The 16,784-nt window shown below is 37.5% G+C and overlaps 1 protein-coding gene across 7 annotated transcripts in view; it reads right to left on the reverse strand.

Annotated features, from left to right (window-relative positions):
- Positions 1-3,038: 3,038 nt before the first annotated feature.
- The window catches only part of NFIB (nuclear factor I B), a 167,179-nt gene continuing 153,433 nt past the window's right edge, over positions 3,039-16,784 (reverse strand). For all 7 annotated transcript variants that reach the window (XM_027635252.1, XM_027635251.1, XM_027635257.1 and 4 more), the window contains one exon: positions 3,039-9,698. In XM_027635252.1, the coding sequence (XP_027491053.1) occupies positions 9,569-9,698 (130 nt within the window). In that variant the 3' untranslated portion in view covers positions 3,039-9,568. The remainder of the gene's footprint in view (positions 9,699-16,784) is intronic.

Consider the following 16,784-nt stretch of genomic DNA (forward strand, 5'->3'; position numbering starts at 1 on the left):
GTCTGCCCACAGCAATGTGTGTTGGTTTTGGCAACTGTAATGCATCTAAATATAGTCAACGGAGACCATTATTTTAGTAGTGAGCATCAGTTTAGCAAGCAGAAATAGTTCGAACACCTCTGTCCATCCTAAGGCGCCTCAGGGGAAAAAAAAAGCACATTAAGACCTGGAAATACATGTTCTCCTAAATTAAGGTGCCTTACCAGAAATACAGACGTTTTTTAATAATCCTTGTTAAAGATCAGTTGAAGGATTTCAGAGGGACTTGCGTCTGAGGGACTGAGGTTGCATCAGTCAGCCTTCCAGAGGAGCCGGTGCCCCCTCCACCCCCTGTTCCTTTTTCTTTTTTTTTTAAGCAGCAGGTTCTGTTTAGGTACTTGCCCACTGCAACTTATATCAAGCTTGATATAAAGGACTGGCAGTTTTCTCATCAGTTCCCATATGTTTTTTTAAGCTTTGCATTTTACAGGTAATATCCAGTAACTTTGTTCATTCTTTTTCTGGAGAACATGATGATACTCTCGACAGAGTAAGAAAAGAGGACCAGGGTACTATACAATGGTGAATGTCATAAAAGGTAAATCGAGTTCAAGACATACTTGAATCCTTGCACATTTTTGGACAGACCTTTACAGCTCTCAGCATCTCAGTCAATCAACTTTTGTGGGTAAATGCCTTGAAAATAGTGGCTGATCTCATGCCAATAAGGAACTTAAAGAAACTATCAGAGGATGCTCTAAAGACATATTTGGCAGGCAGAAGTAGGATACCTCTTCTAAGGAAGATCTTGGTGAGGTCCTGCTTACATCTGACAATGCCAACAGACTTCTCTCTGTCATTAGTCTCAATTCTGCCATTTCTGAGGGTGACTTATATAATCTATCTATAAAACAATCCTGTAGTTACCTTACCAGAAAGACTTTAGGCTGCTGCTTTTTAAGTGGAGAATGTGACAAAGCACATGAAAGTCACCTGAAAAACAGCAGCAAGCCTTTTTTTCCCTCCAACAAAAGGCAGACAAAATTTTGTTCAGTCTTGAGCATTCAATAACCTTCTTGTGTTCAGACAGCCCTGGTTGTGACTCAGATACTGGCAGTTAAACACTTCCAAGGGTCCTCTAGCACTCAGTGCCATCACCTTAAAGAAACAAATGCCCCTGGGCCCAGGCTTACAAGGAAGAGGTCAAGTCTACGTTTCTTTTCAGCTTTATCCAAAAAACCAAAAGCTGATTGAGCAACAGGTATAATATAAAACTTCAGATGAGTAACCAGAATAAAAATTAAAATAAGACTCAAAAAGAAACCTAGACATGGAAAAGACAATTTAAGAACTTCATTTAATTATTTTAGCAGCAAACGGCACTGCACGTTTCTACCTTGTTGCTTGTGCATGTGTTTCGATCTGGTGTCAAGATTTATGCTACTTTTCAATTACAACGTTTAAGCTCATGGGAAAATAAACAAAAAACCACTGCAATTGAAATTAAAAAAAGTGTTTGCCCATTTCTTCTCAAAAATCTAGCACATGGGAAAGCAGAAAGGCCTGAACCAGGACCTTTCCCCCCCTTGGGCTTGTCCTCACCATGAAGTTGCAAGTCATGGTCTTTGCATTCTCTTCTTCCTGTCACTTCTATCTTAGTGTTCTTTGTCTCATTGTCTACCTTGAGCATGGCATTGCAGCCCTGGCTGTGGTACTGGCCCTTTGAATGCAGGCAGTTGCCAGCCTCTGTCCTGAACTATTTGCATCAGTACTACTGTGCAGCTGGCTCATGGAGTGGAGCATACATGGAATGGGGGATCAAAGTCATGTAAGATTGTTGCAGGATTCTGGTGAGTTGTATACAGCAGCAGGATGTTGAAAAGTGGTTGGAAAAGCAGGGCATTTTCTTATCAGAAAGGGGAGGTAGGACTGAATTTAATTGTCTCTGGAAAGTTTTATGGTTTGGAGCTTTAGGCATGGAACCTGAAATCCTCAATAGAGTTTTCAAATCATGTCCAAATGACATCATTCAAGGAAATTCTAGCAGGGCAAATTGTTTGAATTTCCTAAATTTTCATGCCTGGCAATTCGTTTTGGAGACACACATGTACAACAAAGGGCCTTTCTCAGAAACAATAGTACATTTAATAAACAAATTGTCTTCATGTAAAGAAACCAGTAGGGAAAAATATTAAACCATTTTACATTTTTCTTACTACTAATTGAAACTGGATAAATCTTATGCTCTAGAAACTGCAGAATATTTTTATCTAAGTAGATGGAGAGTTGGTTAGTAGATGGAGAGTTGTTTAACTTCACTGTGGGACAAAATTTGATGATTTATATATAATCCAGTTTAAGTCCTTACATTGTGATCCCACCAGTCTCTTCTTGACCGTGTTCATTTCACTTGCACTCTGTTGCTACTGGTTTACAGAATCCTAACAGCCTAAGCAGAAAACTATCTATTTTGAGGAACATGAGCTGAATGAAACATCCCATACATATGCCTAATACACACTTATGAAAAATAATTCTTCTTTTGTAGAGTTGAAGGATCTTTAGCCGAAACAAAGTTTTTTGGATTCAGAAAGAATTTTGGGAAGATTGGATCTTACCATCTTTATTCAATTAAAATGCTATCATGAAGGCAGTTAAGAAGTCAAAGATTGAATGTCTCACAAATCAATGACATTAAAACAAAACAGAAGTTTCCTGCCCTTTCGCTGCCATGATGAATCTTACATCACAGGAGAAGCATTTCAGGTCACCTGTGTAATTACTAGGGTTGGTAAAACATGATGATGAAAACTAAACATTAAATTTAAATTTAAATCGAGCCAATTATCTGACTGTATCTCTTTTTCTTCTCGTTCTCCTCCGCTTCCAGTGTAACTGCTAAGCCAAAATATGTGCAAACAAATATGTTAAATCTAAACTTAGTATACACAGAACTCTCTAAGTTGTACCATGCTATCAGGGTAGAAGCTTTCAGGTTAGTTTCTAAGATATTACTAATTATGACTCTTAGAGGCAGAAAAGAAAACATAAGACCAGAGTCTGTAGCATAGCTCATTTTTATTGTTTAAACAGTTTTTGCATAGGAAATATATCCGCTTCCAGTAATTGACTGCAGTATGAGCAGCTGCTAGCAGTGTAGGCTGGATATAACAGTAACAATCACATTAAGTCAAGCTTGATTTACACCAGTTTAAAACTTGTGGCAGTTGAGTTCATTTGTAACCTAAAAAAAAAAGTACCAAAAAGAACATTATTATCCTCCAACCAGGCACAATAAAAACCTTTGTTAACACTCAGGCTAAAAGTAGTTTTGATGCCAGAGGGCCCTAATTCCAAAATTAAGTAGCTGTACTGTAATACATCCTACTAGTGAAGGTTCATTACACAAAGACTGTGCATGCACCATCTTTTTAATTAAAATGTAACCTTCAGGATTTATGGCCTCCAGTATGGGGAAAAATGCCAAAAGTTTTAAAATGGATCAACCCTGGTATGTAGCTAGCAAGCAATAACTGACTACTTGTCACCTACAGTTGTACTAAATGTATCTAAAGAAACACACAGCCCTACAAAAGTTGTTCTCAGAGAAATATCATTGAGATGGGGTGCCTCTTCCCAGCTTACTAAAAGTTCTATATGATATAAGCACAAATTAACAGCTTAATGAAGACATCTAATGCAGCTCTTGAGAAGCCTATGCCTGGGATTAAGGAACCCCTCACATTCTACAATGTTGTAGAGATTATTTTTGAAGAAAATGTTATCTGAAACATATTTACAGCTGAACTCAACAGAGACTGTGAAATTGAACAGGCACTGCTCATTTGTTTGAGTTTTTTGGTAAACATTTTGCTGGTTTTTGTTTCTTTCTCATTTTGCATCAACTTCTATCAGTCCATGCAACTTCAATGCCCTCAATGAAGAATGCATAATAAGCCATACTTCTTAAAAAACTTCCTTCTGCATATAGAGATACATTTGCCACATCAGTCCCTGTAGCACAGTTTTCAAAACCATTCTGTCAAAAATACAGTAATACAAAGACTGGCTTTAGTGTCACTAGCTCACACTGCTCTCCATTTATTTAGGCCACCTTTTGTTTTACTGTTACCGTATCATGCAATGAAAGTATCAAAGGCTTATTCTAGTATATCATGATGCTAGTGGCACTGAAGCCCTTTTTACAAATTCAACATACATCTGAATTGTAACACACAGATATTTCTAAAGAGTACTAACTAGTGAACCCTTTTATCATAAAAAACAAACAAACAAACAAACAAACAAACAACTACTTACAACCATTGAAGAAAAAATTGCAACAAAAAAATGTAAAAATTGACCGTCTCCAACTTGTCCCCTTTACTATTGACAACGTGACCAACAGAGCTGTGGCATGGAAACAGTACAAAGAGTTGTCATGGCAATAAGTTTGGCTGATGCAAAGGTCACTGTGCAGGGTTAAAGGGCAAAATAAGTGGTCCATGTTATCCTCCAACTGCAGTGCTCCACCACACCCACATAATTCTGAAAAATTAGAAAAACTGGGGAACTAGCAGAAAGTGCAAATAAGAAGGAGGCAGTTTTCAGCTCCTTCAGTATGGAGTAGAACATTCAGCTTTGAGCTTTTCCTGTTTAACTTTATTAGCTGGCATATGATTTTACTCTCTCTTTTTTTTTTCTCTTAAGCTTTCTATAGAAACCCAATAAAAAAATCCAGGAGCATGCAGCTGGTTAATGTTAACAAAAGACCTTGACAGGATCATGTAAACCATAGAGGATGTCATGCTTGGGGCCTTACTGCCAGCAACATTAGAGAGTTTTTTTTATTGAAAGTGAAAACTGTACACTGAATATGGGATAACTTTCTGCAGCCTTCATAATCTCACACAGTACACATAATTTAAATTTAGGTACAGAACCCACTCTGGTGTCACAGATGTCCTTGTGCAATCTCTTTCATTAAGTCCTTATGAAGCTACAAGTTGCAAATCCAAAATTCTGCTCCCTGAGGACACAGCTGTGTGAGACTTAAGTACTGTTTTAGCTCTCTGCCTATCCTGAATTGCTCTGTGAACCTAATCTTAAATACCATCATGTAACAATCACAAAAACTTTTGCTAAAGGCCATATATACTAATAAAAAGACAGTGGTGTTTCCAACATTTTGAAATGCTCTGAAAACCAACTTTTCCAATACTAAATACAACAAAATAACCTTCATAAAATATAACTTTTCTCCATTTACATTTTTAAAGGATTAGTAACCCACGCTTTTCAAGCACAGGAATCTGCGAAATAACTCCTAACATGGACAGATTTTTTTTTTAATACATAAATTAAGAAACTGGAGAGTTTTAACCCAAGTCCAGTTTCCAAACAAAGAATATTTTTGTTTAAAAATGGAAACACATTTCCATTATAATTGTTAAAAAGTTAGCTTTACAAACAAGGGTATTTTAATTAAAAAAAAAATCCTTAACAAAACTATACAGTGTACAAATTACTGTCTACAAGGTAGGCGGTTCATTCAGAAGATCCTCCTTTCTTCTTGCTACTTGCAGCTTCACAAGCTCATTCACATATTTTCAATGGAGCTGCCCACCTGAACATCACCCCACAACTATATTGCTATAATTAATATTTTTGCCATGTCTTTATGTACAGTCTCCTTCACTGCCTTTTTTTTTCCTTAGTCAAGCCTCAAGCGTTCATGTCACTCCAGGGGAAACACACTTCAGTGGCACAGCCATGAGGCCAGGGCTGCAAAGCAACTTAATAAAGGCAGAACAGTGCACATAGAACGGGGTGGCTCAATTTAGTCAGAATACACTTCCTGGTGAAGGAGGAGGCCAGAGACTGGATTTGAGTTCTCAATCATCTTAATCTTTTGACTGCTGAGCTCAAAAAAAAACCCAAAACCGAAACAAAACAACCAACAAAGCCAACCTACAATAAATGAAAAGTTCATTATCTTCCAAACAGGTTTTTCTATTAGAGAGGCAGGTGTCGAAAACCCACAGTTGCTGAACAATCTCATTTGTTCACATGGAAGGAAAGAATTTACTTTTTAAAAAACTGCATCTGTAAGCTCAGCTTTTTTTGCATATAGGTGGTCAGAGATTAAAAAAAGGCTCTGTTAAGGACATCCATCTTTCTACAAGGGCAATCATCGTTTTGGCTATTGCATGTTGAAGCCTGAATTTGTTCCAATTTTCTCCCAATGTGCTACTGAAAGCCTACGGGGAACACCTTTCTAATGGTAATAATCAAGAATGTCCCCCTAGCACACCTTTCTGCTTCCAAACTGTTCTGCATCAGTGACATGCATAAAGGACAACACATAATTTATTTCACTAGGTCAGAGCCTATGATGCACTCTGGTTAGGTCTAGCATACTTTGTCATATGTTTAGCAAACAATTGATCTACCATGGGGCTCAGAAAAAGAACAACACAATTTTACCTTTTTTTTCTTTTTTTTTTTTTTTTTTTGGTCTTATATTTTTCTTCAGTTTAGCTAAATCTCAAAGATTTATTTCTTTAGAAATCCTGTCTCATTAGCCATTCAGGCCCTGCCTACACGTCTCCTCCTGGAGACATGGGGTTGTGCCACCACCATGGCTCTTAAGCACCATGGAGTGGCTGAAGCCAGAAGCGACTAATGGTGGTGTGCCCCTGACCACTGCTCACAGGGGTGGCTGAAGCTTGAGCCGCACCCCTGGGACTGCTCCAGAGTAAGAAAACCTCCAAAAGGCAGAGACAACTGCAAATGGATGGATTTTCCTACCAGGGTATCTTATATCCACATCTATACTCTCCTCTGCTTGCACCCTAATAAAAGGATGTGCTTTAAAGAAAAATTCACCCTGTGTTAAGCCACAGATTGGAAAGATCCCTGGTGTATAAGAGGTCTCCAGCAACAGGCCCATTACTGGTCTACCAACTGAGATTTTACTGGAAAAAGATCTTCATTTCCATCACAGTCTAATTCCTTGCATAAATTCCTTCTCCACTACAGCCTAGAACTCTCCATGTGATCTGCTGTATGAGAAGACTTTGCAAACCTCTGACGTAGCCCAAGCTGGCTGAAAGTTGTAATTCAGATGCTGTGAATTAAAAAACTTGGTGGAAGGACAGGGATAAAAATAATAATGTGAAGTAAAAAAAAAAATAAATTTTACCAGTCAAGCAGTCTAAGGGAGGCAAATTCTCTGCATAAACAACTCCAGAGTCAACTGGAGTCACTGGAACTATGCCAGCAAAGATTTTGGCCCTGTATTTGCATTTCCTAGACAAAGCAAGTGTCTTTGTCATTCTGAGCTAAAAGCATTTTCTAACATGCACTCTTTTGGGTACAGTATCTGCCAGAATGGTAAAGGCTTCACCTCACTGTGGGTCTTGACCTATTTCTCTGTCTGTCTCTCTTTCTCAAGAAAAAAACCCTTGAAGTAAAACAATTTCCTCAAGTCAAGTCTGCCTCCAACAGAATTCATTATTTATTTTTTAAATCCAGAAATGATTTCAGCTTGCACCCCAGGTGTGAAGTTAAAAAGAGGGAACCGATTTGAAAGTTTGTCACAGTAGGCAGAACAGTTGCTTTGCAGCCCTTGCCTGGCTAAGGGTGCACTGCTTCACAGCTACACTGTAAAGTGTTAAAAATCCTCCCTACCCACCCCAGAATATATATATATGTATGTATAAAAAAAAATCCCCTGTCCACCTCTCAGTACAGAAAAGGACCTCATCACACTGCAAAAATAGCAGTACCCACTTTGGTCAATTAAAACAAACAAAAAAAGCATACAGTATTCCTTTTTTTTTTTTTTTTTAAATCTGTGTACTTACCTATAATAACCAATACAGCTAAAAGCACTACCTACATAGGCAAAACTCGGTATTGCATAATTCGTATAAATTTGTATCCCCTCCCCCCAATATTAATTGGAAGATGAAAAACATGAAAGGTTAATAGAAAAAACACCAAAATACTGAAAATATTGCTGGTTGATTACAATTCTTAAGCGGCAACTATACACAGCCATGATATGCTTTATAAATGTGAGATAAAGGTATAACTGTCTAAAAAATCCATGATGTCACACATTTTTCGCATCTGGAATACAAAATATTTTGTCATAAAAATGGTAAAGATTTAAAATTATAATAAATGCAGCAAAACAAGTGTAGTGATGTCAATTTTTTTCTAGTTTTTTCTTTTTTTGTTTTTTTCCATTTTTTAGATTTCAAGGCAAGGCACGTAATGTGGACATTATATCTTCGTGCAAATTAGGATAACTGGAAAGAGTATTTTAAATTTTTAAAGAGACATAGAGGCAAAATGTCTGCCCATGCACATTATATTTCTGTCAATATGTGAAAATTGTTGAACAAGGCTAACTTCTGAAAGCACCATGCAAGTTTACAGCACCCTGTAATTAGACTTACATTAAGAGTGCATTATTTAAATACAACATATCCCCATCCTGGTATTACCAGTTTGTAAACGGTAAGCTTTGCCCTTGTGACATGGATTTGCCTATGTCTTTGTCTCTATGATGTAGATTTTACTGAAAGATGTAAACCCTATGGGTTCTTGATGCAACAAGTAACTTTAAATAAATAAATCCTACCCCTCTGTGGAGGCAGCAGCTAAATCAACATAAGTGCTGTGTTTCCATTGATTTCTTTTTCTCAAGAACATGATTTGTCTTGATTTAATGCCTTTTAATGCCCTCAAAAATTGAGGGGAAAAGTAAGTTTGTTCAAAGTAATTTTTATTTCTATTTTTAATCCCCTCAATTTAGAGTCCAAGGGCTGAAGGACTTATAGTGATGACCCCTTAGATATGATTTTTAAATTGCACTTGCCTCTGTAAGTGTTTCTTTAGTGGGGAAAATGTCACTTTTTTCAGTTTCTTTTTTTTTTTTACTGTTGCATGAGAAGATAACACTTTTACCTATGTAGAGGCATTTCTTTCATAGAGCCTGTGTGTTCATACTGATTGAAAACTTCAAACTGCATAACACACTATAAAAGGCTGAATTAAGGGCCAAAGTTTAATAAATCCATACTGATAACTAAAGGCTACAGAGCTTATTTTTAAAACATTTAGAAATCAGAGTGTTGAGAAAATGGCTGGCTCACGGCCCTTGTCCTCCTGCAGCTCTGCTGCTGCTGCCTAGCCTTTGTTTTGTGAGATAACCAGGAATAGTGATCTCATGCGTAAACAACAAGAATACTAAACCAATAGAACTAGCTTATCATGCAAATATTAAGGCATCTAGAAAGTCAGTTAAAATATATTGTCGGAGACAGAAAATCTATTTCCCAGTGGACTTCATATAACAAAGGCTACTTAGCAGGAGCTGCATTCTACCCATCAGTGAAATATCATCGACCCTTTGTATCTCATTTCAGTTTCAACCATAAGGAAATTAGTGATTGTAAGAGCTGCATTTGCTGGTCTACTTTTTCTTCTTTCTTCAGTTTCTTTTCTCATCCTGTCTTCTTCTCTTTTTTCTTTTTTTTTTTTTAATTTTGCTTTTAATTCTAATAATTTTTTTCCCTCAGTTGCTTGTTTCTGCTTGAAGGAAAGGCTCTCCAATTATGTTCAAACCATAATTTGGGACATTTGTTGGCAGGATCGGTGTCCTATTTGATACTTGAAAAGGAACCAAGCTAGCCCAGGTACCAGGACTGTTGAAAAGGGGAAACAGACAAGGAGAGAGAGAAAAAGAGAGAAAAAACAAAACATAAAATTAATTTGAATCAGAGTTAAGCCAATATTCATTATTACTACAAAAAATATATTCATTATATCACTACTATAATGAAAAATATTCATTATAGCACTACTTAAAATAAAATTGGAAACCAAATTGTGAGTATTACTTGAGATTTTACTTCCCAGTTTTCTTTGTGAAAGTATGAGTTATTTGAAAGAAAAATAACTTTGCTGAACTCAGTTGCAAGTTGTAACACTCCTGTGTTACATTAGGTGGCCTGTCTATGCAAGCCCCCCAAAAATTTCAGACATAAATATATAGAGCAGACATAAGTAAACCATACAAGTGACAATATATAGCATAACAGATGTTATTTAAGAGCTAGTGAAATACACTACAGTGTACAGGTCTTTCTCTTTTCAAGAATGCTGTATAAAGATTCAGTTGTTCAGCTTCCTGTGCAAACCTTACCCTCTTACAACCCAGCAGTTTATCTTGTGTCCATCCCAAGTTGGGCCTCGCAGGTGTGCAGATTACCAAAAGAACAGAAGACTTTTAATATTCAAAAAACCAGAAAGAGATTTTTCCCTAAAGGTGTCAGAGTCTAAGGAACACCAGCTAACATAGGACCCAATCATGTAAACACTTGCAGCCAAGGCTACCCATCAGTCAAGGGTAGCAGTGAGTACCATAACTTTTTCAACAAACCTCTGAGAAATAAAATATTTTCAAAGACAATTCAATGACTTAAGGAACTTAAGTCATCATTTCAAAAGCACTCTGTCACTAAGGAGCTGAAGTCCCAATGGCACTGACAAGTTCAACAGGCACCAAGCAGATCAGGTACTATCCACAACACTATTTGCAAGATGGATACTCAGAGACAGGCCTCAGCTGCTGCTAATCAGTACCCAGCACAGACCCTGAGCAACCTTTTCCTTAGATGTGATTCTGGTAAATCAGAAATCCAACCCAAATAATCCTACGCTATATGGTTCTATGACTTTAAAGAAAGTCTTATCACATTTAATCAGAAATAAAACAACATCTTTATGTCAGTAATCATTGCCAAAGAACTAACACCAAAACTGGACACCCAGCATGCAAACACATCCTTCCTCTGCATTTCACTTATCAAGTTTTTGTCCTCACTAGGTCTTTCCACAAACATAACTGCTTACTTGGAAATACATTCTGGGATTAGACTGATGAGTTTCATGATAACACATCTGAAGACTAAACCCTCTGACGGTGTTTTGCGGAGGATGCATGCTGGAAGTTTTCTTTCCTCTCTTCTTTGGTCCCCTTTTTGGACTGCTCTCTCCTGGATAAGCAGATGCACTTTCGTGGCAGTGGTGTAAAGAGTAAAAGACACTCTTATTATCTATTTTTAAATGTGTACAAAATAACTATATTTCACCTGACAAACTTCTGTGGTCTTTTCAGTCAACTTATTTTGTGAAATCCAGGGGACATATTCCTCAGGTCTTTCATATTAAAAATAATACAAACAGCTTCTGTCATGTACTCCTATTTCATACTATTTACCTCTCTAAATCTGTTAATTTACTATTTTGACTCCTAGCAATTAATTTCAGGTGTCCTGTTTTAGACACACAAAAAAGTGGAATTCCTGACCTGCTTATCTCAATGATGGTCAAATTCTGAAGGGAACAGCACCAATTTTATTTCATCAAGGAAATAAAATAGATATGAATATCTTAATTTTTTCAATGTCTCAAGTGTAAATATTATTCAATAGGGTGTTTTGTTTTATTTTGTTTTTCAGTTGGTATATTCTTGAAGGACACCTGAAAATCTTCATAATTTTAAACTCTTCAGAAATTTAAAAAAAAAAATCTGCTGTTTTCGAAATCTATGATCAGCTAATACATTTCACTAAAATTTTTCTTTTTTTTTTTTTTGTTTCAAGTCTATTGACTATTAAAAAAAGTCTGTTATGGAGAAAAAAAAAGTTTTGAAAATTAAAAATCACAGTTACATCACAAATCTTCAAGCACTCACAAAGACTAAACCCCAGTTATGCAGGAAAGATTTTTCCAATGAGATCTGATGAAAAGATTATGTTTCAAAAAAAAAAAAATAAAGTCAATACCAGAATCTCATCTAAGAGTCTTAATTGTTTCAAATTATTCTTCATCTTCCTTCAAAATTTGTTTTAAAATGCATTGTTTTGCTCCTTCTTCTTTGGATTTCAGTGAAGTTAAGAAGTAAATTATGAAATAACAGACAAAAAGCAAATTGCTTCCAAGCACAGGGATTTGTTAAAATAGGAGTTAGTAACAAAAAAATAAAGAACCAAGAAGATTTGTTTGCTTGGGATCTGCTTGAATGTATGTTTTACAGTGCACAGTTCTTTGCTGTCCTGTAACACAGTATTTAGTGACTTCAAACAAAATAGAAGACTAACTAAAAGAATGTAAATTTTCTTTGACGTCAACATAGTATTTAAACAATTTCTGTGTCAAAGGCTAAACACACAGGCTCCAGGTTATCTTTCTGAAGATTTACAGTGCACTTCACTGGTTGGACACATATATATGTGTGACTTTTTGCTTTATTTTAAAGTTGCCAACCTTCTAATGACTACAGTGGGTGAAGAAAACAAGTAAATGGTGACTAAAAACAAATTACTATTTGCAGCAGCTTTTTTATCTGCTACTAGACAGAGATTTTGATTTTTGTGGAAAGTTCTCAATAAGTTGTAGCAAGTGCCTAAACAGACTGTTATTGCTGTATGACCTACAAATCTAATACAGGTGTTTATTTAAACCTTTCAAGCCTCCCTCCTTATATTATGACCATAAGAAAAATGCAGACTGCAACAAATTCATCAGCACTGTTTATGAATCCCAAGGGAGTAATAGATCTCCCATGTTAGCACTGTGTGTATCCCACAGGAGTTTTGAAGTCCCTTGCACTGCTCGCACCAAGCCTTCTGCCAGAAATGGTGGTACAAGCAGCAGAGCACCCATGGGACTGGGAGAGCCTCACACCATCCTCCTGCAGGGCTCGAACAGCTGCCAATCCCAAAACTCAGGAGATGACTGAAGTCCTGGTCTAAACATCTAAACTGGGCAGTCTGACTGTGCTGGCAGCTGGAAAAAAACAGCCATTCCCTCTGTTTGCTGGCTCTTCTTGAGCCATGGTCTTCAAGGCACGATGAGTTCTGGCTGTATTTTAGGAAAAAACATATTTTGGGAAAAAAACATCGTACTACAGTAAGTCTATCTTGGGCCACCGCAGTCCTGGTTTCACCACCAGATGTTCACTGCAGACAAAGGAAGAAACCTGACTGAAAGCTACTGAAGAGGACAACCCTAATCACAGCGCAGAGCTCTGAGAACAGCCGTGACACAACAAATAACCAAAAACACAACACAGGCTCTGCTAAGCTGAATGTCTATCAAACATTCCCACAACCCCCCATTATGTTTATGGCAAATTTAGCTAAATTTTTGCTACCTCATGAGCTACAGTCTGCTTTGTAGCTCCCCAGAAATTCAACATGCAGCCAAGCCAGACTGACAGCCCAGAAGAGCAAGGTCCTCTTGTCAACTTTGTCTGGCCTGTTCTGAAGGGACCTCTGTGAATATTGCAGAGTTCAGCTTCTGCTGTGGAAACCATTCATGGTTTCTCTGTAGAGCATCCTAGCAGAAATGACAGACAGTTCCTGCTGGCTGCAAAGCAAACTCTGCCTGGGTGTCCGCATGGGTAGCAATAGCAGGAAATAGAATAACACCTTTCCCTTCATCACATTATCTTGCAGTTTGTTTAAGTGTCAGGTACAGTTCCAGCTCATGGTTTCACAAAAATGGAGGCAATGCTTTGCCTCTGTCCATTAAGTGCCTCAGCACCAGTGAAGCCAGAACTCTTTTCCACTGCCCAGGACAACAAGTGGTTGTCCTTGAAGAAGTTAATGAAATGTCCTTCTGCCCACACGGCTTCTCGTTCCTATAAAAAAAAAATCTTTGTATGTATGAGTGGAATAAAGCAGGCCTACCCCACTCTCCAGCTTACTGCTCCTGAAGAGATCTATGATACGTGTGCTGACACAGGTCAAAATATAAATGCCTTTCCCTTGGAATGTGAGTGACACCTAAAAAATCTGCTCAAGGTTAAGTTTTGAAGAAAATTACATGAGAACACCATCAGATACTGCAGTGAGATTTGTACTAGTAGCCTTTGTGATAGAGAGTACGATTTGCAGGACCACCTTCCTGAAACATTATATCTTTAAGTAATTTCACTACCAGGAAGGGTTTTCGCTTCACCATAGCTAGACTATCAGATGTGTTACACAGTCATCAGTCCCTCTCTATCCACAGGAAGAATAACGTATTTATCTGTTCAAATGTAATAACACAGCAAAGGAAAACTCTGCAAGCAGCCTACAGGGTTAACATTCTCCATTACAGTATCTATTACAGTTTCCAGATGTTAATTCAATGAAGATTTCTGCCATGATTTCCTCTTAAAGATAATAATTGCTGTTTCAAGAACCTCTCATTAAAATATTACTGGAATGGACCACAAGTAGTACTTACGTTATGTGTATATACAGTCCACTTTGGGGGTTATAATAACATGAAGAGTATAATAATGTTAAACAATTAACTAAATGAAATAAAAACCAAATCTAATCTGACCTGAGTAAATCTGAAGTCTTTCTGATTCTTATTTTCCACCACTTACTACCTTCTTTCTTTTACAGTTTCAGAATTAAGAGTATTTCACCATTCAGAAAGTACATCTAAACCTGGGTTTCGTTCTTGAGGCTTTATTACCATGTACATGAACCTACTACCTTACAGAAGGTAAATCAGATCCTGCCATGTCAGTCTTTGTACAGAAAAGGTAGAAATGCCTCCAATTTTGAGAGAAGACAATAGCAAGCCACCAAGCAAGGTTCATCTATGTCTGTACTAGGTTCTCACTTAGTTAAGGGATCTTTACCCTTCAAAATTACTGAGATAATAAGAATTTTAGAAATGCAATTTTGCTAATCCCAGTACCCTGGCTAAATTTCTACTTGTTAACATTCTGAACTGGTCTCTGAAGGTAAACAGCTGCCAAATTTCCCCAAGGTGAGCACTTGTTTCAAGAGACATATTAAGTATATTTTCAAGAGATATATTTAGTATATCTCAGGTTAATTTAGGATGACCTTTATAGTTTAGCAGGCACATACCACCTATCTAGCAGATGGAGGAGGTAAAGACCTACTGATTTATGTCCAGAAGAGGGAAAAGGGAATTCTGCTCTAAGAATACTATTTTTTCTGTTCCCTGCAGACTCCTTCTTGTGCCAGTGCAACAAAAAAGGGTAAGGAAAGAACAGGAGGAGGTTACAGAGCCCATCACTAACAAAGAATACCCATAGCAGAGGAAGGACCCAGAGAAATGGTGCATGTTCCTGCTGTGCTTTGGACTGTGCATGTATGAGCATTTGGTGCAGGAGCAGGGCTAAAGGAAGTTTGAAAACATGCAGTTGTACAGAGAAGGCCATGACCAAGTGAATCCAAAGCATGGAGAATATGTGCTTGGGTTACCAGAGGCCACTGGATTGGCTATGAAGAACTGACTCTCCATTTTACAGACATGCACTACTTCATATCCTCCAATTACTACTATTTCCATTTTAAACCATTAGATTTTTTACCTTAGCAGTTTTAAAAAATATAACTATGAATCTATCAAATTAGCATGACTAAATAGAGACAATCCTAACAGCGTCAACTAACCAAACAAATAAAACCAATGCAGTTCTACTGCTTCAAAAGAAACAACTGGAGGTAAGCTGACAAAGTAGAAAGCTGGAGTAACCAAGGGGTTAAAGATACAGTTTACACTTGGGAATTCTCTATAATATGCTCCTCCTTCCCTTGCAGCTGCCAAAAATCACATGACAGGAAACATAAGATTAAGTTTGTCCCACCTAAGTGAACAAAGAGTGCTCAGAACAGGCAATCAGTTCACTGTAGAGCAAGAACTTTTCTAATTCTGCTGGAATCTGCAGTGCTACTCAGAAAATATTACTGAAGTTGTTTTCTTTACTTTTACATCTTGCTTCTAGATCATCTCATTCATTTTGGTCACACTGCAGTTCTTGTTGCTTCTCTCATAAAGGTTAACTTCAAGCTCCAAACATAATCATGTGGAAAATGGACATTATTGATTCCTATGGTCCATTGTTCCCCCATTCTAAGTCCCTGAAGTTCAAGTTCAATCTGGAATTACATCATGTCTGGTTTCTCCTGGTTACCAGACGGCTTGAGACGTGACCACAGCTACAGAAAAAACAAACAGCCTTCTTCACGCTTCGGCTCCCCTATCGATTCAAACATAAACTTTTTTTCTTTCTCTCAAGTACGCTTCAAGTATGGAGCATGGTTAATTTAGAGATTAAGTTCCAAATTAGATTATCTAATGGCATCTTAATGGATTACTGACCCATTTCCTGTGGGATGGCAGCATGCAAGTCTGGCTTGAATACAACTAATTTCTTAGGAAGTGTTTGGAACATATTTGCCTAGATGGAGAGGAAACATAATGTTCTGCACATCTTTCTGCATTATGGAGTTGGGCAAAACTATTAGAGTTAGTAATTTAAATTTATAAAGATCAGAAATCATTAGATTTTCTCTCCATGAATATTATTACAATCAGGATACTTCAGCCTTTTTTTTCTGAAATCGTAATGAATTGATACTTTTATCCCAAAACATTGCCAGGGTAATGGGGACAGGAGGGAGAGATGAGGGAGGGGCAGGGGTCAGAGTATATGAACCACTGCTCTAACAGGTGTCTGTGTTTGCCAAAAAGTGCTTGCCACAGCAATGCTCCTGACTGTGTTCCTTTAGCTATGTGTTTGCTGGATATCAAACATGCACAAGGTGGTGTGCTGCAAAAGCAATCTGCACCTATTCTCACTTCCTCTCTGACTTCTTTCACAAATCAGATTATCCCATTTGATTGCTTTATCAGCATTGTTACCATAAACACAGAGTGGTGCTGGGGGGGGGGGGGGGGGGGGG

The sequence above is a fragment of the Corapipo altera genome, unplaced genomic scaffold (genome assembly GCF_003945725.1).
Source record: "Corapipo altera isolate COAL_440 unplaced genomic scaffold, ASM394572v1 61411, whole genome shotgun sequence".
In the NCBI taxonomy this organism is placed as follows: domain Eukaryota; kingdom Metazoa; phylum Chordata; class Aves; order Passeriformes; family Pipridae; genus Corapipo; species Corapipo altera.